This window comes from Nyctibius grandis, chromosome 1 (assembly GCF_013368605.1).
Source record: "Nyctibius grandis isolate bNycGra1 chromosome 1, bNycGra1.pri, whole genome shotgun sequence".
NCBI lineage: Eukaryota > Metazoa > Chordata > Aves > Nyctibiiformes > Nyctibiidae > Nyctibius > Nyctibius grandis.
The window spans coordinates 132,187,974-132,200,686 of NC_090658.1; the positions used below are offsets into that span (position 1 = coordinate 132,187,974).

General features: G+C 56.7%; 1 protein-coding gene across 4 annotated transcripts in view; it reads left to right on the forward strand.

Moving 5' to 3' along the window:
* The window catches only part of NCOA1 (nuclear receptor coactivator 1), a 211,785-nt gene that overhangs the window by 171,397 nt on the left and 27,675 nt on the right, over window positions 1–12,713 (forward strand). For all 4 annotated transcript variants that reach the window (XM_068403214.1, XM_068403300.1, XM_068403391.1 and 1 more), the window contains exons 6-11: window positions 1,869–2,046; window positions 3,240–3,419; window positions 4,761–4,856; window positions 6,242–6,382; window positions 7,790–7,937; window positions 8,648–9,992. In XM_068403214.1, coding sequence (XP_068259315.1) covers window positions 1,869–2,046; window positions 3,240–3,419; window positions 4,761–4,856; window positions 6,242–6,382; window positions 7,790–7,937; window positions 8,648–9,992 — 2,088 coding nt within the window. The remainder of the gene's footprint in view (window positions 1–1,868; window positions 2,047–3,239; window positions 3,420–4,760; window positions 4,857–6,241; window positions 6,383–7,789; window positions 7,938–8,647; window positions 9,993–12,713) is intronic.

Genomic DNA, 12,713 nt, shown 5'->3' on the forward strand with positions numbered 1-12,713 from the left:
CTGCTCCCCCAGCCCCCCAAAACCAGCACCACCTGGGGAGAAGGCTCCAGGTGGGTTTACCAGCCAGCCTGGGTCTGGTTTTTTGGGCACCCGAAGTGCAAAGGCTGGTTGTCTTGGCAACAGCTGGGAGTAAGGAAAATCGCAGCCGATCTGCCAGAACCATTTTGACAAAAGATTTCTTTCTTCTTTTTTTCTTTTCTTTTTTTAAATGCTTCCTGTTTCTTGCTCTTCATGTGGCTCTACGGTAAAACCTGATTTTTCAAAACTGCATTAAATAAAGGCTGGATGCTCTCCATTGGAGGAACTCTCTCCTGGCACGAGCAAGTGGGAGGATGGGGAGGAGACAGCGATGCCGCGGGTACCAATTTTGGGGCATCACGAGTTTCTCCTGTCCCTGCACCATCACAGAATCACAGAATCAACCAGGTTGGAAGAGCCCTCTGGGATCATCGAGTCCAACCGTTGCCCTGACACCACCATGGCAACTAGACCATGGCACTAAGTGCCATGTCCAGGCTTTTCTTAAACCATCTCCCACTCTGGGCCATGGCCAGATCTAGTTGGAGGATCACGGTTCACCAGAGCTTGCTGTTGACGAGCAGGATGAGTAGGAATTAGACTCCAGGTAAACCAAATCCTGCCCGGATTAAACATCTTAGGTGATGCACACTTGGAAGAGCATAAATCAGCTCTCAGCCTTCTCAAGGGCTCCTCACAAAGGATCTGGGCTTATTTTGTAGCACCAGAAAGCGTTACCTCCCCAGGACCACGCAGTGAATTAAAAACCTTGATGGTGTCCTCATTAAAATAAGCAGACGATCTCCCTGTGGTGTATGATGGGGTCTGGGTCATGCTTGTCCTCCTCCGTTTGATTGCAAGGCTGAATTTGCCCCTTGCATCCTAAATGCATGAAAAAAGCCCCGTTATTGTGCAAGATGCAAAGGCGCTGTCACTCTGGGGCTGTAATTAAGCAAATCGGGCATATGCTTAATTTCAGCAGCTTGCCAAATTAGAGCCTTCCTGGCTGCTCTGGCCCTTGGAAGAGGATCGTTCCTCCTCCGCTGGCACTGTCCTTAGTGGCAGGGACGTCCTTAGCAGAGGAGGTTGCAGACCTGACTATGGTTGTATCCCCAGCAGCGTGGCCAGCAGGGCGAGGGAGGGGATTCTGCCCCTCTGCTCCGCTCTCGGGAGACCCCCCCTGCAGTGCTGCGTCCAGCTCTGGGGCACCAACAGAAGGACACGGAGCTGTTGGAGCGAGTCCAGAGGAGGCCACGGAGATGCTCAGAGGGCTGGAGCCCCTCTGCTCTGGAGACAGGCTGAGAGAGCTGGGGCTGTTCAGCCTGGAGAAGAGAAGGCTCCAGGGAGACCTTCTAGCACCTTCCAGTGCCTGAAGGGGCTACAGGAAAGCTGGAGAGGGGCTTTTTACAAGGGCATGGAGTGACAGGACGAGGGGGAACGGTTTTAAACTGCAAGAGGGGAGATTGAGATGAGATCTGAGGAAGAAATTCTTTGCTGTGAGGGTGGTGAGACCCTGGCCCAGGTTGCCCAGAGAAGCTGTGGCTGCCCCCTCCCTGGCAGTGTTCAAGGCCAGGTTGGATGGGGCTGGGAGCAACCTGGTCTAGTGGAAGGTGTCCCTGCCTGTGGCAGGGGGTTGGAACTGGATGGGCTTTAAGGTCCCTCCCAACCCAAACCAGTCTGTGATTCTATGTGTTTAAGCCAATGTGCTGTTATTTGATCGATGCTGTAATACAGAGTTGGGATGAAGCCAAGGTGCAAAAGGCAGAGGAAGGTTGCCCATGGTCACAGAACATCCTGACCTGCTCTGGGACCCATTGCCCGCACGCTGCCCAGCGTTATTCCCCTTACAGGCATTGGACGGCTTCTTCTTCGTTGTGAACCGCGAAGGGAGGATCGTCTTCGTCTCCGAGAACGTGACCAGCTACCTGGGTTATAACCAGGAGGAGCTCATGAACACCAGTGTCTACAGCATCCTGCACGTGGGCGATCACGCCGAGTTCGTCAAGAACTTGTTGCCGAAGTCTCTAGGTAAGAAAACCCTTGAGGTGGGGTTTTTATCAGCTGGTGCTTGGAGAGCGCTGTCGAAAATGCTGTTGTGTCTTCCATGAAGCTCATATAGTTTACATTTATATGTATTATTTATATATATTATTATTTTTCATATTGTTTACTGTGAAATTCAGAGATACCCAAGCCAGATAATAATCCATAAACCTTTACCTAGTGAAATACATCCTACCAGTGAGATCTCAGTATTAGATTTTTGAATAAATAGCTGGTGGATGACAATATTCAAGTCATCTTCCCTTTGTCTTTCACTGCTAAGAAGACTTTTGCCATCGACTTTGGCCCGTGGATGGAAAGAACTGACTCATCTGCCCGAAGCGAGGGTCACACGTAGGAGCTTTAGGGAAATTAGGAGGATTTCAAGGTGCTGATTTGGGGGACTGAGCCCGTTGGCTTATCCCAGTTCATTTTGGATGTCCTCCCAGCTGGAGGGGGGTTGTCCCCAGCTGCTTTCAGAGCCCATCAGTACTTTGCCAAGGATCTAGCGTGGGGATGTGCTGCACCTTGGTGTGTGAGAAGAGGTCATGGTGCGAGTGGTGAGCTCGCGGTGGTCCCCTACACCGGGAAAGACAAACACTTGTGAGGGTGGGAGGAAGCGTCGTGTGGTGAAGGCTCCTTGCAGGGTGTTGGAAGCAACAGAAGCAGAAGGTTTTATTCATTCAAGAAAGATGTTGAGGTGTTGGAGCGAGTCCAGAGGAGGGCGACCAAGCTGGTGAAGGGTCTGGAGGGTCTGACCTACGAGGAATGGCTGAGGGAGCTGGGGGTGTTTAGCCTGGAGAAGAGGAGGCTCAGAGGTGACCTTATTGCAGTCTACAACTACCTGAAGGGAGGTTGTAGCGCAGTGGGAGTCGGCCTCTTCTCCCAGGCAACCAGCGATAGGACAAGATGACACAGCCTCAAGCTTGGCCAGGGGAGGTTCAGGTTGGACATTAGGAAGCATTTCTTCTCAGCAAGGGTCATTAGCCATTGGAAGGGGCTGCCCAGGGAGGTGGTGGAGTCACCATCTTTGGATGTGTTTAAGAAAAGACTGGACATGGCACTTAGTGCCCTGGTCTAGTTGCCATGGTGGTGTCAGGGCAACGGTTGGACTTGATGATCCCAGAGGGCTCTTCCAACCTGGTTGATTCTGTGATTCTGTGATTCTCTCCCCCCAGTAAATGGAGTTCCTTGGCCTCAAGAAGCGACCAGGCGCAACAGCCATACCTTCAGCTGCAGGATGCTGATCCGGCCGCCCGACGAGCCGGGCGCAGAGAACCAGGAGGCTCGTCAGCGCTACGAGGTGATGCAGTGCTTCACCGTCTCCCAGCCCAAGTCCTTCAAGGAGGAAGGAGAAGGTAGGGGAGAACATCCTCTGCTTCCCACCCTGCCTTCGGGTAGGGCAGGCGGGAGGAGGAGGAGGGTGGGAGGTGGCAGGGCAGGCGGGAGGACCAAGGTTGGGACAGCAATGCAGGCAGGAGGAGGACCAGGGTGGTCAGGGCAGGCAGGAGGAGGACTGGGGTGGGGATGGCAGTGCAGGCAGGAGGACCAGCCACCACCCCACAGGGCTGCCTGGGGACGCTGGTTATTCCTGGCTCCGGCACAGACGATGCCCGTCACGAGGGAGACAGACAGAGGGGGAGATGCCCAAGGGTTACTGCTGGCTTCTCCTCCCCCTTCCCCTCTGAGCTGATGCCCTCCAGCCATCCCACCTTCCCTGGCCCTCCGGAGCTGCCTCTGGGGCTCCCTGCAGTCGGTATTCCTTAAGGAAGGAGCAGTATTTCCTTACCCACCAAAGCCCTCTGGCTGCAGCACCTTCTCAACGAGCGACGTGGGTGCCCAACACCCCACCTCGTGCCTTTGCTACTACCAGACCGAGGTGCTGCCTGCACGTTTGGGGCTGAACCAGCTGCCTGCAGGCAGATCCCCCCAGGGACTCGGGACAGGCAGTGTTCCCTTGGCGCCATGGGGGACGTTGCTTTCCTGCCGGTGCCCCAGCTCTCCCAGGTAGTCCCAGCTATTATTTTCCAGCACATTAGTTGGATTAATCCATTGCGGTTTCCACAGGAGAACAAGACTGGAAGGAATAAATTATGGTATTTTATGACCAAATACTTTGCCTGAAGCCGACAGTTGCTGGCTTTTAATGCTGACTTTTATTGTACAATATTGCCAGATCCGAGAAGCCTTTACAATTCATTTCTCCAAGCACTGGAAACCTCTTTTCCAGCAAATTTTATAGAGTTTAGACAGAGCCTATTTGCTCCTGGGCAACCAGCGACAGGACAAGAGGACCCAGCCTCAAGCTTCGCCAGGGGAGGGTCAGGTTGGACATTAGGAAGCATTTCTTCTCAGCAAGGGTCATTAGCCATTGGAAGGGGCTGCCCAGGGAGGTGGTGGAGTCACCATCTCTGGAGGGGTTTAAGAAAAGCCTGGACATGGCCCTTAGTGCCCTGGTCTAGTTGCCATGGTGGTGTCAGGGCGATGGTTGGACTCGATGATCCCAGAGGGCTCTTCCAACCTGATGGGTTCTGTGATTCTGTGCTTTGAAGGGCCAGAGGATTGCTCAGGGTAAACACTTCCAGGGCAGGACGTGGCGATCAAGCCCAGTGGTGGTGTTTTAATTAAAATGTTGAATTGCAAGCGGTGGTTGTACCATCTGATTTTCACGTTCCCGATCACTTCTCCTGCTTTGGCAGATTTCCAGTCGTGTCTGATATGCATCGCAAGACGATTACCTCGACCGGCAGCCGTCACCCCTTCCGAATCCTTCGTGACCAAGCAAGACACCACAGGTAACGTCCCAGCGATGCCGGGGAGTCCTGGGCTCTGGGGGATTTGCTGTCCCCGGGGGTCAGAGGCCAGAGGTGCTAGGAGCGATGTGGTTGACACCTCAACTGGAGACACCTCAATTGAGTTTACACCTCAACCAGTCCAATGAGTGTGGGCAGCAGGTCAAGGGAGGTTCTCCTTCCCCTCTACATGGCCCTGGTGAGGCCACATCTGGAGTAACTGTGTGCAGTTCTGGGCCCCCCAGTTCAAGAAAGATAAGGAACTACTGGAGAGAGTCCAGCGGAGGGGTACGGAGATGGTCAGAGGGCTGGAGCATCTCTGCTACGAGGAGAGGCTGAGGGAGCTGGGGCTGTTCAGCTGGAGAAGAGCAGACTGAGGGGGATCTTAGCAATGCTTACAGATACCTTAGGGGGGGTGTCAAGGGGATGGGGCCAGACTCTTCTCAGTGGTGCCCAGTGACAGGACAAGGGGCAACGGGCACAAGCTGAAACACGGGAAGTTCCATCTGAATATGAGGAGGAACTTCTTTGGTGTGAGGGTGCCAGAGCCCTGGCAGAGGCTGCCCAGGGAGGGGGGGAGTCTCCTTCTCTGGAGATATTCAAACCCACCTGGACGTGACCCTGTACACTGTGCTCTGGGTGACCCTGCTTGGGCAGGGGTTGGGCTGGGTGATCTCCAGAGGTGCCTTCCAACCCCAACCAGGCTGGGATGCTGTGGTGCTGTAATACCCCAGACCCATGCCCTGCATGCAGCCCCTCTCTGCTCCTTTGGATTTTGGGGGCTGTTGAAGTTGCTGATTGATGATCATCTTTCGGATTCGGGTTTGCTCTCAGCCAAATATTGCTTTCTAGGCATTCTGGTGACCTTCTTTCTAGTAGTTAATCATCACCCTGGACTTCCCTGCAGCCTGAAAACCCTTAATGAATGTTTTCTCTGCTCGCTGCTCCCTGCCCATGGCTGTTAAACAGCTGGCAAAGCTGCCTGGTGTTTCATGTCGAGAGAGCAAGGAGGCAGCAGGTCCTGCTTGGAGGACCCTTGGATGTGGGCAAGGTGGCTGGCAGGGTGTCCCACCAGGTGAGGGTGTGAATCTGGGGACCCCAGCCATGGAGTGGTGAGGCTCCCTTCACACGAAGGTGCTTCTTGTTGGGTTTTGTGTCTTCTTCATCTGGCCAAGGTGTGCGTAGAGGTCGGTGTGTGCTCCAGAGCACAATCCTTGCACCTCCACCTCCTTCTGGAGGACCTCCTTGTGTGCTCCTGCTGCTGCTGCCTGATGCCAAACAGGACTTGGCTTCATTTTCCACATTGACAGACCTATTTGTGCGGGTGTTAGAGCTGAGGGACTTCTCAGGCTGTGCTTGACTAACGTGGCTGCTCTCTCTCCACCCAGGTAAAATCATCTCCATTGACACCAGTTCCCTGCGAGCCGCCGGCAGGACAGGCTGGGAGGATTTGGTGCGGAAATGCATCTACGCTTTCTTCCAGCCGCAGGGCAGAGAGCCATCCTACGCCAAACAGCTCTTTCAAGAAGGTAACGGGCTCCTCTTCTGCACTGGCATGTCCTACAACGCAGTGGGAGCTGCAAGGAGGTCACTAGCGGTGTTCCCTAGGGCTCAGTTCTGGGGCCGGTGCTGTTCAATATCTTTATAGATGATCTAGACGTAGGGATCGAGTGCACCCTCGGTGAATGTGCAGATGACACCAAGCTGGGTGGGAGTGTCGATCTGCTGGAGGGTAGGAAGGGTCTGCAGAGGGATCTGGACAGGTTGGATCCATGGGCAGAGACCAACGGCGTGAGGTTCAACAAGAACAAGTGCCGGGTCTGACACTTGGGCCACACCAACCCCCTGCAGTGCTACAGGCTGGGGGAAGAGTGGTTAGAAAGAGCCCTGGGGGTGCTGATCGACAGCCGGCTGAACGTGAGCCAGCAGTGTGCCCAGGTGGCCAAGAAGGCCAATGGCATCCTGGCCTCTATCAGGAATAGTGTAGCCAGCCGGTCTGGGGAAGGGATCGTCCCTCTGTACTGGGCACTGGTGAGGCCGCACCTTGAATCCTGTGTCCAGTTGTGGGCCCCGCACTTCAAGAAAGATGTTGAGGTGTTGGAGCGAGTCCAGAGGAGGGCGACCAAGGTGGTGAAGGGTCTGGAGGGTCTGACCTCCGAGGAACGGCTGAGGGAGCTGGGGGTGTTTAGCCTGGAGAAGAGGAGGCTCCGAGGTGACCTTAGTGCAGTCTACAACTACCTGAAGGGAGGTTGTAGCGCAGTGGGAGTCGGCCTCTTCTCCCAGGCAACCAGCGACAGGACAAGAGGACACAGCCTCAAGCTTGGCCAGGGGAGGTTCAGGTTGGACATGAGGAAGCATTTCTTCTCAGCAAGGGTCATTAGCCATTGGAAGGGGCTGCCCAGGGAGGTGGTGGAGTCACCATCTCTGGAGGGGTTTAAGAAAAGCCTGGCCATGGCACTTAGTGCCCTGGTCTAGTTGCCATGGTGGTGTCAGGGCAATGGTTGGACTCGATGATCCCAGAGGTCTCTTCCAACCTGGTTGATTCTGTGATTCTGTGATTCCCAGCCTGGCTGGTCTTCATCAGCTTGTACGGTGTCCACTGGTGATGGAGTGGGTGCCCCTTCAGAAGTTCTGAGCACTCAAGGATGGTGCTGGAAGGATTTAGATTTACCCGCTGCAGGACACGAGTTTGGAGCTGCAGAAGCAGCTGGGAGGATTTCTGTGCCACCGTGGTTATTCATAACCCTCTTATTTTCTGGGTCTATGGGGTTGGCCAATGTGCAGCGAGTGGTTTTCTTTGCTGGGAAGGTGGTTATACCAGGCAGATTCTCCCTCTCCTCTGTTCCTTCCATCCTCCTCCTGGTGCTTGTAGGGTGTTGTGGGTTCTGGCTTGAGTTTCTAAGGGAGGTTCTTGTGTTTCTGGTTGTCTCCTTCAGTGATGACACGCGGCACAGCCTTCAGCCCCTCATACCGATTCACCCTGAGCGACGGGACGGTGCTTAGTGCCCACACCAAGTGTAAACTCTGCTACCCCTCCAGCCCGGAGATGCAGCCCTTCATCATGGGCATCCACGTCATCGACAGGTACGTCCCCACCCCACCGCTACCGAGCCATGCCAGCACCTGGGTGGGTGATCCAGGGCTCAAAGTGCCCGTTCCCTACAGTGGAAGGAGGATCCACTGGTGGTCTGTGATGCTGGTTTGGAGGTGTGATCCCCATGAGGAATCTGAGCTGAAAACCAGCATGGTGGCACCTCTGTTGCTCTTGATTATTCTTGTTTTGCAAAGAGGTGGCCCCAGGAGTTCAGGTGGAGATTTATAGACGTGCTTCAGATTTCTGCCTTGCCCTGGAGAACTTTAAATATTTGGAGAGGGAGAGGCTCTGCCAAACTGGCAGGACAGGGAGAGGTGAGGCTGTGGACCTGGGCTGTGCTGGAGAAATGCGAGGGGGCTGGGGCGGAGGGGAATGCTGTCGGAGCATGGTCCTTCCCAGCCACGTGGGAGCATAAGACCCAGAGAAGGTGCCTTCAGGGTTTAGCCGGTGAGCAGCCATGATCCTGAGCAGCATCGCGTTTCTGGGAAGATGCCAAAGCTGCTGCACTGTATCCATGCGACTGAAATGGATCCAGAAGCGCTGGTGGAGATGGCAAGGCTGGGACCACCAGGGCTTGCGAGCTGCTGCTCTCCAGGCTTCAGAGCTCTGCAGCATGGACAGCGGCAGGAGCTGCCTGAGCGACACTAAAGGTTTGGGCAAAGCCTTTTGTGACTTGTGCTCTCTTTGTTGTCTCCTGCAGGGATCACGGCATGCTCGCACCCCAGGAGAACACTAACTCCGCGATGTCCCTTCCCCGGGTCAGCCCCTCGCTGAACCCCAGCATCTCCCCGGGGCAAGGCATGGCCCTGCCACCCTCCATCCCTCCCTCCAACGGCAGCATGTTGGCCACCAACGTGAACCAGCAGCCAGGCACCGGCCTCCACAACAGCAACTCCAACACCAGCCAAACCAGCTTTGGGTGTTCACCTGGGAACCAGATAGGAGCCAACGTTGCCTTAAGCCAGGGACAAGCCGGTCCCCAGAACAGCAACCACACTTTGAACCTCAACAGCTCTCCCATGAATAGCCCAGGGATTACCCCACCGCAGTTCATGTCTCCGAGGCATCGGGTCAGCCCAGGGCTGGTGCCCAGACCCAGAGTGCCCAGCAATCCCTTCTCACCCACCATGCCCACCATGCACTCCCCCGTGGGCATGGCCAACAGCGGCAGCGGGGGCGGCGGTGGCACTGGTGGCACCAGACCTTTTCCCAACGCCCCCATAAACTCTATGCAGGGCCTGACCGAAGGTCCCAGCACGCCCGTGGGCTACTCCACGCCACCCCCCGTGCTGAGACAGCTCAGCTCCCAGAGCTCGCCCGGCCGCCTCGCCATGCAACCCATGAAGGCTGAGTCCAAGGACAACAAGGAGATCGCCTCCATCCTGAGCGAGATGATCCAGTCGGACGGCGGTTCGGGTGACAGCAAACCGCTGGACTCGGGCATGCTGCACGCCGGCGACAGGCTCGCGGAGGGGGACAGCAAGTGCTCCCAAGCCACCAGCCACAAGCTGGTCCAGCTCCTGGCCACCACGGCGGAGCAGCAGCTTCGGCACGCCGACGCGGACACGAGCTGCAAAGACTCGTTAGCCTGCGCGGGCACCGCTGGCACCTTGGCCTCCGGCAACCCTCCCAGCAGCACCTGCCCTTCCTCCCACAGCTCCCTGACCGAGCGGCACAAGATCTTGCACAGACTCCTTCAGGAGGGCAGCCCTTCTGATATTACCACCCTGGCCATGGAGCATGAGAAGAAGGAGAACGCCCCAAACCCCGCCACCACCCCCACGGCTCAGAGCCAGCTGCCGGGAACCCCCGACATCAAACTGGAGCAGGATGCGCTGAAGAAAAAAGATGTCAAGGATCACCAGCTCCTCCGCTATCTGCTGGACAAGGACGAGAAGGAGCTTGCTGCAGCCCCGGCGCTGAGCCTCGATGATGTGAAGGTGAAGGTGGAGAAGACGGAGCAGATGGAGCCCTGTAACACGGCCCCGGTGCCGCTCGCCAAACCTCCTGCCACGGAGGAGGTCAAGCTGGAGACACAGGGCCAGGTGAGTTGACCCATCTGCGTCCGTGTTGGTGGGATGCTCTTGACAAGTTGTGGTTTTGGAGCAGTTTCCCCCAAACTTGCTGGTGTGCTCCCTCTGCAGCAAGGTGGTGGGGCTGGGAGAAGCGTGGGGACATGTCCTGTGGCTGTCGCAACCTTCTGTGCTGCTGCCACCTTCTGCAGTGCTGGTGCCACCTTCTCCAGCACTGGTTCCACCTTCTTCAGCACTAATGCTACCTGCTTCAGTGCTGGTGCCACCCACTCCAGCGCTGGTGCCACCCACTCCTGCGCTGGTGCCACCTTCTGCAGTGCTGGTGCCACCTTCTCCAGCACTGGTTCCACCTTCTTCAGCACTAATGCTACCTGCTCCTGTGCTGCTGCCACCCACTCCAGCGCTGGTGCCACGTTCTCCAGTGCTGGTAGCACCTTCTGCAGTGCTGGGTGCCATCCACTCCAGCGCTGGTGCCATATTCTCCAGCACTGGTGCCACCTTCTGCAGTGCTGGTGCCACCTTCTCCAGCACTGGTTCCACCTTCTTCAGCACTAATGCTACCTGCTCCAGTGCTGGTGCCACCCACTCCAGCGCTGGTGCCACCTTCTCCAGCGCTGGTGGCACCTTCTGCAGTGCTGGGTGCCATCCACTCCAGCGCTGGTGCCACCTTCTCCAGCACTCGTGCCACCTTCTGCAGTGCTGGTGCCACCTTCTCCAGCACTGGTTCCACCTTCTTCAGCACTAATGCTACCTGCTCCTGTGCTGCTGCCACCCACTCCAGCGCTGGTGCCACCTTCTGCAGTGCTGGTGCCACCTTTTCCAGCACTGGTGCCACCTTCTTCAGCACTAATGCTACCTGCTTCAGTGCTGCTGCCACCCACTCCAGCGCTGGTGCCACCTTCTGCAGTGCTGGTGTCACCTTCTCCAGCACTGGTTCCACCTTCTTCAGCACTAATGGTACCTGCTCCTGTGCTGCTGCCACCCACTCCAGCGCTGGTGCCACCTTCTCCAGCGCTGGTGGCACCTTCTGCAGTGCTGGGTGCCATCCACTCCAGCGCTGGTGTCACGTTCTCCAGCGCTGGTGCCACCTTCTGCAGTGCTGGTGCCATCTTCTCCAGCACTGGTTCCACCTTCTTCAGCACTAATGCTACCTGCTCCTGTGCTGCTGCCACCCACTCCAGCGCTGGTGCCACCTTCTCCAGTGCTGGTAGCACCTTCTGCAGTGCTGGGTGCCATCCACTCCAGCGCTGGTGCCGCGTTCTCCTGCGCTGGTGCCACCTTCTGCAGTGCTGGTGCCACCTTCTCCAGCACTGGTGCCACCTTCTGCAGTGCTAGGTGCCACCCACTCCAGCGCTGGTGCCATGTTCTCCAGCACTGGTGCCACCTTCTGCAGTGCTGGTGCCACCTTCTCCAGCACTGGTTCTACCTTCTTCAGCACTAATGCCACCTGCTCCAGTGCTTGTGCCACCCACTCCAGCGCTGGTGCCACGTTCTCCAGCGCTGGTGCCATCTTCTGCAGTGCTGGTGCCACCTTCTCCAGCACTGGTTCCACCTTCTTCAGCACTAATGCTACCTGCTTCAGTGCTGGTGCCACCCACTCCAGCGCTGGTGCCACCCACTCCAGCGCTGGTGCCACCTTCTGCAGTGCTGGTGCCACCTTTTCCAGCACTGGTTCCACCTTCTTCAGCACTAATGCTACCTGCTCCTGTGCTGCTGCCACCCACTCCAGCGCTGGTGCCACCTTCTGCAGTGCTGGTGCCACCTTCTCCAGCACTGGTTCCACCTTCTTGAGCACTAATGCTACCTGCTCCAGTGCTGCTGCCACCCACTCCAGCGCTGGTGCCACCTTCTCCAGTGCTGGTAGCACCTTCTGCAGTGCTGGGTGCCATCCACTCCAGCGCTGGTGCCACGTTCTCCAGCGCTGGTGCCATCTTCTGCAGTGCTGGTGCCATCTTCTCCAGCACTGGTTCCACCTTCTTCAGCACTAATGCTACCTGCTCCTGTGCTGCTGCCACCCACTCCAGCGCTGGTGCCACCTTCTGCAGTGCTGGTGCCACCTTCTCCAGCACTGGTTCCACCTTCTTGAGCACTAATGCTACCTGCTCCAGTGCTGGTGCCACCCACTCCAGCGCTGGTGCCACGTTCTCCAGTGCTGGTAGCACCTTCTGCAGTGCTGGGTGCCATCCACTCCAGCGCTGGTGCCACGTTCTCCAGCGCTGGTGCCATCTTCTGCAGTGCTGGTGCCATCTTCTCCAGCACTGGTTCCACCTTCTTCAGCACTAATGCTACCTGCTCCTGTGCTGGTGCCACCCACTCCAGCGCTGGTGCCACCTTCTCCAGCGCTGGTGCCACCTTCGCAGTGCTGGTGCCACCCACTCCAGTGCTGGTGCCACCTTCTCCAGCACTGGTGCCACGTTCTCCAGCGCTGGTGCCACCTTCTCCAGCACAAGTGCTATCCCCTTTTGTCCAGATGCTTCACGTTTTGGCAGCTCAGATCTTCAAGGCGATGATGGGAAGGGAGAAACTTTACCGAGGTGTATAAAAATGAGAAAGATGCCCAGCACATTGCTGCAGGTGGTGGCCTTGAGTGAGGAGAAGACCACGTGTGTGTTGCCATGCGAAAACGTTCTTAATTCTGCATCTCTGGGCCCATTCAGGGCTCATGTCCCTGGACATTTTCAATGCCTTGCCCTCTTGTTGGCTGAGATTAGCAATTCTACCGGCCTTTTAGTT